Here is an 11,010-nt window from a genome sequence, read left to right as displayed (position 1 = left end):
CCTCCTGACTAGTTTCCTCATCCCACTACTGTCATCAGAGTTGTTTTGTTAAATGTAGCTCAGGCAGTACCGTACTTGCCTTGCATACACAGGGCTTGGATTCAGTCTCTAGCACCAGCAAACAAGCAGTAGAAATGGCATTTCCCTGGTTAGAACCATTTAACTCCTCGCTCTTTAGGAAGCTGAGATCTGAGGATCACAATTCAAAACAAGCCAAGGCAAGAAAGACTCTTATCTCCAATTAACCACCAGAAAGCTAGAAGTAGAACTGTGGTTCAAATGGTAGAGCACTAGCCTTGAGTGAAAAGGCTTAGGGACAGTGCCCAGGCTGCTCAGTGCCAGGACAGTGTTCAAGCTCCATGTATACATGCATGCATACGCCCCCCCCACACCTTTAATGGTTTCCCCTCTCACTTAGAGTCAAAGGCAGAGTATTCACAACATAGAAGACCCTGCAGTACTGTATCTGCCTACTCATTTTTTTCCTCTCCAATGTCATTCACTGCACTGCTGCCTCACTGACTGCGCCCCTATTCTTAAAAATGTGTCAGGCAGGCTGGGAGTTTGGCCTAGTGGTAGAGTGCTTGGCTAGCATGCACGAAGGCCTGGGTTCAATTCCTCAGTACCAAATACGTAGAAAAAAAAAAGCCGGAAGTGGTGCTGAGGCTCAAGTGGTAGAGCTCTAGCCTTGAGAAAGTCCAAGGACAGTGCTCAGGCCCTGAGCTCAAGCCCAGGACTGGCAAAAAAAAAAAAAAAAAAAAAAAGTGTTAGGTATGTTCTTGCCTGAGGTGGGGAGGGGCTTTCTACTTGCTGTTTCCTCTACCTGGAATGCTCTTCCTCTGCTTCCCCACTGTTCACTCTGTTATTTTCTCTAAGTCTTTGCTCAAATATTTATTCTTTTCTCAATGGGGCTTCCCAATCATAAGATTTAAAATTAGGGTCATTCCCACCTCCCACCACACTAGTCTCCTCTCTCACTCTTGCTTAGTGTCATCTTAAGTGCTATAGATTTTGTATTTTAAATTTTGTTTTTATCCTTCCTTCTCCCACTAGAATATAAGCTCAAAGGTCTTTTGTCCTTTTTCTCCTCTATTATGTTAAAACATCCTTAATTTTTTCTTATAACAGTTTGTTAAATGAATATTACCAGCATGTTAAATACCCATAGTGTCTTTGAGCTTATTATAGTTTGCTCAGCTAAAAACTATGTGTATTTGCTCCTATGAGTCTCCTGATTGTATAGATGGCCCACCTGGAAATGGTTGTTTGTTCCAAAAACGCCAAAAGTTAGGCTGGGTGCCAGTGATAGCTTGAATCCTAGCTATTCAGAAGGCAAAAATCTGGAGGATTAATGTACAAAACGAGCCCAGGGAAGCAAAATCCAAGAGACTATCCCCAAATGTCTACCAAAAATCCAGGCTAGAGGTACGGCTCAAGTGGTAGACCACTTGCCAAGCAGGTAGAGCCAAGCATGTTCACCGCCCTGAGTTCAAACCCTGCTTCTAAAAAATGTCATAGTGGACTGAAACAGGGCGTGGATGCAGGGCCTCACACTTGCTCATTTTGTCTACTCTGCTGGCACTCTATCACTGCTCCTCATATTCTTTTTAATCCCAAACCTAGAAGCCCTCCTGGCATGTTTCTGGGCCGCTCTCATAGGCCCAGCCCTTCAATAGGATAGAGCAGGGAAGATGAGGCATGTGAAACAGCAGCTAGGAATTCAGAGATAAACACTGAACTCGTGAACAGCTTGATTAAATGCTCACGAGCACTACTTAGCTTTAAAATGATATTTCTCAATAAGCTACAATATTTAGTAAAAGGAAAAAGAGTAGTTATCTCCCTCTGACCTTGCCTATTCGCCCAAATAATTAGTACACTCTGGGACCTGAACAAGAATGATTAAAAACAAAAAACAAAAAAACAACTTTTCAATGGAAAAAAGTTTTGGTACAAAACAAAGTGTTTTCAAAGGAAAATATTTATCTCAAGGATGGTCATCTGTTTTAAAAGGAGCATCTGTCAGAACCCTGCCTTTGTTTAAAAGGAATCTCAGAAAATTATGCTGCAATGACTCAAATTTAATGAACAGACAAACCTTGATATCTCTGAGCTCAATTGATAAGAGTGTAACAGTAAGAATGATTAAATGTACCAGGTGTTCAGAACAAAGGAGCACAGTCATAGCAGGGTAACTTTGAATCAACTCCTACCCACTTTTCCTATAAAACTAACCCTCTGCCAAGTTTTCTTATCATTATGACTTGTCCAGAAATTATTTTCTTTTTCTTTTGCCAGTCCTGGGGCTCGAACTCAGGGCCTGAACACTGTCCTTGGGCTTTCTCAAGGTTAGTGCTCTACCACGTGAGCCACAGCATCACTTCCGGCTCTTTCTGTATATGTGGTATCAAGGAATCAAACCCAGGGCTTTATGCATGCTAGGCAAGCTTTCTACCACTAGGCCATGCTCCCAGCCTTTGCTAGAAATTCTTGATCTGCAATCAAAATCAAGGACCCTATGTAAAGAGTCCCTACCTCTAAAGATAGGAGCAAACACTCACCTGCATCCTGTGACAGCACTGATGACTCACTTACACTTGTAATTCTAGTTATTCAGGAGGCTGAGATCTGAAGATCACAGTTCAAAGCCAACCAGGGCAGGAAAGTCCCTTAAACTCTTATCTTCAAATAGACATCAAAAGACCTAGAAGTGGAGCCTGAAGTTTGGCCTCGTGGTAAGAGTGCTTGCCTAGCACGCATGAATACCGGGGTTGGATTCCTCAGGACCACATGTGTAGAAAAAGCTGGAAGTGATGCTGTGGCTCAAGTGGCAGAGTGCTAGCCTTGAGAAAAGCCCAAGGACAGTGCTCAGGCCCTGAGTTCAAGCCCCACAACTAGTAAAACAAACAAAAACAACTAAGAAGTGTATATGTGGCTCAAGTGGTAGAGTGGTAGTCTAAAAGCATAGGAAAAATATCCAGGCCCTGAATTCAAGTCTCAGGATCAGCACATGAAAGGGGAAGGGTAGGGAGACTGGTTGCCTGTTTCCTCACACCAGGTGTGATCTCCTGGAGTGTCTGGCTCCTTATGAGGTGCCAAATTGTTTTCTAGAGCCTGGGGGAAAACTGTGATGTGCTGCCCTAATTCCTGCCCTTGAAGAGTTGAGACTCCAGCTCCTGGGGACTGCTTTTAGCATAGAGGGTTTTTGTTTGTTTTTTTGCCAGTTCTGGGGCCTGAACTTGGGGCCTGGGCACTTTCCCTAGTTTCTTTAGCTCAAAGCTAGCACTCTAAACCCTTGAGCTAGAGCCCCATTTCCTTCCTTTTCTGTTTATGTAGTACTGAGGCATTGAACCCTGGGCTTCTTGCATGGTAGGCAAGCACTCTACCAATAAGCCATATTCCTAGTCCTAGCACCGTTTTCAACAGTGGGGTCTTCTTGGCTCTGCTGTGTCTTCTCACCGAGCCCTACATCCTGTGATGGATGATGACTGGGGAACGGAGACTTAGACATCTTAGATCATCCACAAACCATTTCGATGGACCAGTCTAGCTTTCAGCCATCCTTGGTCCTGCGTGAGCTCGCCCTCCGTTCCCAGATACGGATCTCGAGATCAATAACCTCCTAAACCTCTCGCACTCCAATATCCGTGCCGAATGTGCAGGAGGCCAGGCCGCTATCCTCAGAAAGCGTTATTCATTCATTGATCTAACGTTCACAGGCATGTTGTAAAGTGGCAACGCGTTTCACATCCATCTTCTGCTATAGTACAGCACTCCCAATGACAGCAACTAGGATCGCAAGGGATAGCGAGCCTACTGCGTGAGCGGGGAGACTGGGGCCTGGCATGGTGGAGTGGCCGGCTCTGGGCCAGACACTAACGACAACTTCCACTCGGGCTCAGATTGTTCCTCTCACTCCCTACGAACGGGGGATTTCTCCAAGGGAGAGTCTGGCCTCGCTGATGCCGGCCGCGAGCGCAGCGCGCAGAATCCAGGCCGGGGGAGCAGGACCAGCGGGGCCGCGCACCCCTGCAGGGCAGCTGGGGAAACCTCAGGACCAGGGCCCGGAGCTGCGCGGGACGAGGGGGCGCGTCCAGCCCGCGGGCCGCCCCCTCCCGCCCCCGACGCCCCCCACCCCGGCGGAGCGAGGCCGCCGCCACCTCGGCAGCGAGTCATGGCGGTGGCGGCGGCGGCGCTGTGGCTGCTGCTGTGGGGCGCGGCCTGCGCCCGCCGGGAACAGGACTTCTACGACTTCCAGGTGGTCAACATCCGGGGCAAGCTGGTGTCGCTGGAGAAGTACCGGGGCTCGGTGAGTGCCTGCGGGACCGGGCCTGGCGGGGGCTGCCCGGGAGGGAGGGGGGAGGGCGGCTCCCCGCCCCCACCCCGGCGCGCGCCCCGCCCCACCCCGGCCCCGCGCGCCCGCCCCCACCCCGGCCCCGCGCGGCGCCCCCGGGGACCCTGAACCCCCTCTGTGTCCCGCGCCGACGTGGCACGGCCTTGGCAGACACCGAAGGCCGCCCGACCTCCCCCCACCTCCCCTCCGTCCCACTTCCATGTACTGAGGACTGGGTGGAGACACAGGTGAACACACCCAGGGCCGGCGGCCCCCCTTGCTGGCCTCGCCCTTAGAGAACACGAAGCCAGCCGGCCACACAGCCTGGAAGAGAACCCCCCCACATTCCCGCCTTCCCTCGAAGGCCTTCCCTTAGAGAGCCGGTCCAGGGCCGAGATGCTACTCATCCCAGAGAATGGGCCCCTCCTGATCAAGAAAGAACCATCTGGGTCTGCGAGGACGTGTGTCACGTCAGGGTCGGGTCTTTGAAACTAGAGTGGCCGTGTGCCAAACTGAGGAGGGCCTTCTAGTCCAAGAGAACTGCCCCCCCTGCATGTAGGCCTAGAAGCTACCGGCGCCACGGGTGGAGGAGGGGTTGTAGCAGAATGCTCGAGAGTGTGAGCCTCTGAGGCTGAGGGGTGGAGGCTGAACCAGCCACACCAAAGGCCACAGTTAGAGGCCCCCGTGTTACACCCTTACGTATGAAGAACACCCCCCCCCCCAGTTTGGTTCTCAATGCCTGGATCTGGAGACCCTCGTGTAAAGAAATGGACTTCAATGAGGGCATCATTGAAATTTGGATGGATCCTACGAAAATGGCCGTCACCATGCTTTTCCTAGGAGCAAGGCCATCTTAACTCTACAGTCCTTGAAATTCTCAGTCATGCTGGGAATCTTTGCAGCAGTTATCCATGTCCTGACCATCTCCCAGCGTGCTGTGAGTTTCCTGAGATGACTGTGGAACATCTGGTATTGTGTAGAGTCTTCTGTAGCGGTGTGGTGGATCTCATTAATAATCTTGTCCAGGCCTCAAGACAAAGATGAGCAGAGCAGGCCCCATTCTTGTTAGGCCTCCCTTTCCTCCAGAGCAGCTTACCCAGAGGCCCCCACTTCCAACAGAGCAGCTGTTGATCACTTACCATGTATTAGTTAGGTTAGGTCCTGGGGATGTCGTGATGAATGAAAGAGATGTGTTTCTGCATTTATAGAGCTTATGTAGGGAGCAGAGAGACAGGAAGGGGAAATAGATAAGGTAATTCCTGATAGCAGGAAGTGCTAAGACAAAAACAGAACCAGGGGCTAGGAGTTTGGCCTAGTGGTAGAATGCTTGCCTAGCATGCACAAAGACCTAGCTTCAATTCCTTAGTACCACATATACAGGAAAAGTCAGAAATGGTGCTGTGGATCAAGTGGTAAAGCCTTGAGAAAGTCCAAAAACAGTGCTCTCAGGCCCTGAGTTTAGTCCCCAGGACTGGCAAAAAAATAAAAACTAAAATAAGGTGGGTGTGGTGCTACTCAGGAGGCTTAAGTTCAAAGCCAGCCCAGGCACTACAAAGTCGAGAGACTTATCTCCAATTAATCACTAGAAAATGGGAAGTGGGGCTGTGGACAGCGCCTAGGCCCAGAGTTCAAGCCTCATGACTCCCCACCTCCCCCCCCCCCAAATTAATAGAATCAAGTTGTAAGCTACTAAGAGGAAGACTTGAACCCAGTAGTTGTAGTTTCTCTCCACTCCCAAACAGAGTATGGCCTTTGCTGGTGGTCAGTGGCAAGGGGTGGGTAATTTTACAGCAGATGGCCCCAGTAAATGTCTTTCCTCTGTCGGCCAGGCTGAATAGAATTAAAGCTCAATGGTTTAGTCATTTAGTCCAGGTTTTCAACAGGTAAGGAGAGAGAGAGAGAGAGAGAGAGAGAGAGAGAGAGAGAGAGAGAGAGAGAGAGAGAGAGAGAGTCAGAGAGTCATTCCCAGAGAGACACCCAGAGACCGAGAGACCGAGACCTTCCAGGGAACATGTGATATCAAGAGACTTTTTTGGTCGGTTGTGGGGCTTGAACTTACTGTGCCTAAGCCTCTTTGTGTTCAAGGCTGGTGCTGTACCACTTCAGTCACGTGCCACTTCTGGTTTTGTTTTTTCTTTTTAGTTTAATTGGAGATGAGAGTCTCATAGGGACTTTTCTGCCCAAGCTGGCTTCGAACCACGATCCTCAGATCTCAGCCTCCTGAGTAGCTAGAATTATAGGCATGAGCCACAGGTGCCTGGCTAAGAGGCATTTTTCTTTTTAAGATCTCCTTGTCACCTAGGCTGGCCTGCAGCTCAGTCCTCCTGCCGTAGCCCTCCTTGTGCTGTGATTCCAGGCCTACACCATCACACCTGGCTATTTTGAAACATTTTTTATTTTCAAGACTATGCATCTAATGGGTAGAGGCCAGGGACGCTGCCAGATATCCTACTACAAACAGGACAGCCCCACATCCCCATAACAAAGAACTATCAGCCCACAGGGTCGATAGTGCTAAGGTTAAGACAAACCTGTCTAGCCTGAACAATTTTTGTCTGGTGCCCAAGACTATCCTAGGAGGTAAGCCCTCCTCCTGACTCTTCTCAAAAAGCAATCTGGAAGATAGGGCTAGGCTGCCAAACACAGGATAGGGCTTCTAATCCTTTAATAATATATAGTTAGAAGCTAAAAACTGTATCCATTGGTGCCAGAATTCAGATTGCAGTAGTATAACCTAGTGAAATCACCCACCTTATATATGTTTCCTAAAGCCTTGAATAAAATTAACGATCAGTAATTAGAGAAAGATGGATGAGAACAAAAAAGGATTTCCCTAGGGTCCTAGAGATCATTTTATCAAAAACAAAACAAAACACAACCCACTATGTCTGTTTATGTACTCATGCAGGTGTTATGAATACAGAAACACTCATTTATTCAGCAGATACTTACTGAGACTTTCCCCAGAGATATCCTGGACATAGCTCCTGCCCTCAGTAGGTTCTCATTCTAGAAGGGAGATCAACCATATACAAGCAACTATGGTATTGTTGATGGAATGCTAGCTAAAAGAGCCAAAAAGAGGAATGGAGGTGTGTCTTTCCCTCCCCCACATCAGTCCCCACGACTGCACTCTGTGTATTTGTACTGTAGGTTTGATCATAGACCATGAATATCCACTTATGAGTATTCACTGTGTACTTATACTCACAGATGTTCATGACCTGTGCACCCATCTGTAAGCACCTGTGCTATTATATATATAGACACACATATATATGTATATATCCTATGTATGTGTATATATATGTGATATATTTATCTTGCTTTGTTTTGACCATCCAGGTGTCCCTAGTGGTGAATGTGGCTAGTGAGTGTGGCTTCACAGACCAGCACTACCGAGCCCTGCAGCAACTACAGCGGGACCTGGGACCCCACCACTTCAATGTGCTTGCCTTTCCCTGCAACCAGTTTGGCCAACAGGAGCCGGACAGCAACACGGAGATTGAGAGCTTTGCCCGCCGCACCTACAGTGTATCCTTCCCTATGTTTAGCAAGGTCGCAGTCATTGGCAGTGGTGCCCATCCTGCCTTCAAATACCTGACCCGTGAGTCCTAACCCTTCTTGCCCTCCCCTCATCTTCTGTCAGCTAATGGAGGCCATGGCTCCCTGGGCAGCAGAAGCCACTGGCTTCTCCTCTCCTTTCCTGACCCTCTCTGGTGAATTGCTTTTTTTATTCTAGCACTAATCTTGGAGGAGAGAAGGGGTATGTTTGAGTCGGGAGAATTCCTGCATTCACACCTGCTGCCTCCAAGTTCTCCTGTTACCTAAGGACTTCCCTGGGATCCTGTTTCATCTGCAGGGGTTCTTGGAAGGAAACTGGCTGCATGGTTCTGTTAGTATAGATTAGTTGAATTCACGGACTTCTTAGGACCAAGACACAGACTTGGTTTGGGGATGCCATCTATCTTGAGCAGGCTGACCAAAATGGGTGACAGACATCCCCTGTCCTGAGTCAGAAACAGGATTTTTACACCAGGAAAGGGAAATCTAAGCTAAAATACTAGATCTCACTGTTTCAGAAATAGTTACCATCTCCAGCCCTCAAAGCCCAAGAATCACAAAATGAGAATGATGGGTCAATTTGTCATTCTCATCCTCTTTCCTCCATCAGGCCTTTCTCCTTTGGGGGTTCCATTTTTTTTCTTTCGTTTTGTCCAGTCTTAGGGCTTGAACTCAGGGCTTGGGCACAGTCCCTGAGCTCTTTTGTCAAAGCTAGCACTTTACCACTATAAGCCATAGTGCCCCTTCGGTTTTCTGGTGGTTAGAGTTAAAAGTCTCATGGATTTTCCTGCCCTAGCTGGCTACAAACTGAACTCCTCAGATTTCCTTCTCCTGCGGATCTAGGATTACAGGCTGAGCCAACAGCACCAAGCAGGGCCTCCATTTTTGCCTGCTGTCTCTCCAAGGTGGTTGTTATGTGTCCTCACTACCACCTCACTCTGCAACCCACTTACCTTTTTTTTTTTTTTTTTTTTTTAAGTCTCTTTCCAGGGTAACAGTGTTCAAGAAGTAATCTACCCACTATCTGATGAATGTGACTATAACAATAAAATAAAAAAAAATTTAAAGGGAAAAGATTTTTTTTCAAAAAAAGTCTCTTTCCAAAACAGATTTGCATTTCCTTTTCCAATCATTTCTAAATATTTGGATTTTTCTTTTCTTATTCTGGTCTTGGTTTGAACTCTGGGCTTAGGTGCTGTCCCAGCACTCCTTTTTGTTCAAGGCTGGCACTCTACCACTTGAGCCACAGCTCCACTTATGACTTTTTCTGTGATTAATTGGAGATAAGAGTCTCACAGACTATCTTTCCAGGACTAGCTTCAAAACTCAATCCTTGGTCTTCAGAATCCCGAGTAGCTAGGATTCTAAGGAGTAGGCTTTTCTTTTTTTCTTCTGTGTTTTTGTTAGCCCTTTTCTTGTTCCCATAGATATAGATCAAATTTGGTCTTGCTATAGAAACAGTTGGGTAGTTTTTAAAAATCACATGAGCTTGAGACCTATTGAAGCAGGACCCAAGAATCTCTTTTAGTTCCCTTCCCAGCCCCCCCCCACCCTGCCCCCATTCTGAAACAATCAGTCCATGGACTAACATTTGGAAACCATTAAGATTTAATTAGAGAAGAGAGTATATAGTGTTCAGTAGTTTCAGATGACAATAAGGAAATAATTCTTTATCAAGCATATCACAGAATTCTAAAGCAGTTGTGTACTCAGCCTTGATCTCACATTGGGGCCTCTTGTAGCGTTTTTTGAAAAAATATTAATATCTGATCTTATTGTCAGTTGTAATGGAGTTTAGGTGAGTATCAGCATTGTACTGATACTTTGCTTTCCCTCCTTTTTTTCTAGAGACTTCTGGGAAGGAGCCCACCTGGAACTTCTGGAAGTACCTAGTAGCCCCAGATGGAAAGGTGGTGGGAGCATGGGACCCCACTGTGTCTGTGGAGGAAATCAGGCCTCATATCACAAGCCTAGTGGCGAAGCTCATCCTGAAGAAGAGAGAAGACTTGTGACCAAATTCCCTATCCCCCCTTGTGTATCCCCAGCCCTCCTGTTTATGTGACCCAAACAAACTCAAGTGGTGCTTTCCAGGGAGAGACCTACTGGTCCTCTTTCCTTCACTCTTAGCATACCTATCACTCCTGGAGGGAAACATGCCTACCATTTTGAGTATTTGAACCAGGACAACCAATAGAAATTCCTGGCCACTGAAAACTCTTTTGACAGTGAATCACCAGCTAATAAAAACGCAGCCAGAGGGGCCGAGAGTTTGGCCTAATGGTAGAGTGCTTGCCCAGCATGCATGAAGACCCGGTTCGATTCCTTGGTACCACATACTTAGAAAAAAGCTAGAAGTGGTACTGAGGCCAAGTGGTAGAGCTCTAGCCTTGAGAAAGTCCAAGGACAGTGCTCAGACCCTGAGCCCAAGCCCAGGACTGGCAAAAAAAACAAAAACAAAAACAAAAAAACCGCAGCCAGAGCTGGGAATGTGGCCTAGTGGTAGAGTGCTTTCCTAGCGTTCATGAACCCCTGCGTTTGACTCCTTAGTATCACATACACAGAAAGTGGTGCTGTGGCTCCAGTGGCAGAGTGCTAGCCTTGAGTGCCCAGTCCCTGAGTTCAAGCCCTAAGGCTGTAAAAACAAACAAACAAACAAAAAACCCGTAGCCTATGGGAAAATGTGACAGGCAGAGGATATCAAGCAATAGTCTGGTCCTCAGGCAGACCTTTGTAAGATGGGACTGATTCCTACCTCACAGTGAGGGCTCTTGTGAAGGTTATGATGACATATATGAGAAAGTGCCTTGGGCCATACAAGCCAAATAGAAAATATTCAATAAATGTTATTTTTTGCATATTAACCAGAAAATTACTTGTGATTACTTGTGATGAAAACTTGCATTCAGTATGAATTTTCAGCCAGTAGAAATCTAGATCAAGTATGTTGTTTTCTTCTAGTATTGTCTTGGTGTGTGTGTGTGTGTGTGTGCACGTGCACCAATCCTGGGATTTGAATTCAAGGCCTGGGCACTGTCCTAGCTTTTTTTGCTAAAAGCTAGCACTCTACCACTTGAGCTAAAACTCTACTTTGGTGTTTACTGGCAATAAATGTC

At 47.2% G+C, this 11,010-nt stretch overlaps 1 protein-coding gene across 1 annotated transcript; it reads left to right on the top strand.

Annotated features, from left to right (window-relative positions):
• The first annotated feature begins 3,989 nt into the window (after window positions 1–3,989).
• On the top strand, window positions 3,990–10,296 carry Gpx7 (glutathione peroxidase 7). Its single transcript, XM_090333749.1, has 3 exons — window positions 3,990–4,309; window positions 7,679–7,940; window positions 9,746–10,296. Exons 1-3 carry the CDS (start codon window positions 4,175–4,177, stop codon window positions 9,907–9,909), a joined length of 561 nt encoding a protein of 186 aa, XP_090189875.1. The 5' UTR covers window positions 3,990–4,174; the 3' UTR covers window positions 9,910–10,296.
• Window positions 10,297–11,010: the final 714 nt, after the last annotated feature.

Source organism: Megascapheus bottae, chromosome 6 (assembly GCF_031878675.1).
Source record: "Megascapheus bottae isolate mThoBot1 chromosome 6, mThoBot2.hap1, whole genome shotgun sequence".
In the NCBI taxonomy this organism is placed as follows: Eukaryota; Metazoa; Chordata; class Mammalia; order Rodentia; family Geomyidae; genus Megascapheus; species Megascapheus bottae.
The sequence above is the reverse complement of the archived record's forward strand: the minus strand, read 5'-3'. Positions and strand labels throughout refer to the sequence as shown.

What these genes read in the sequence shown, in the direction of transcription:
- Gpx7 (XM_090333749.1), top strand. Translation starts at nt 4,175, where the DNA reads ATGGCGGTGGCGGCGGCGGCGCTGTGGCTGCTGCTGTGGGGCGCGGCC. An exon ending in TGGAGAAGTACCGGGGCTCG is followed by an intron (nt 4,310 to 7,678) that starts GTGAGTGCCTGC and finishes TTGACCATCCAG; the next exon opens with GTGTCCCTAGTGGTGAATGT. An exon ending in TGCCTTCAAATACCTGACCC is followed by an intron (nt 7,941 to 9,745) that starts GTGAGTCCTAAC and finishes CTTTTTTTCTAG; the next exon opens with AGACTTCTGGGAAGGAGCCC.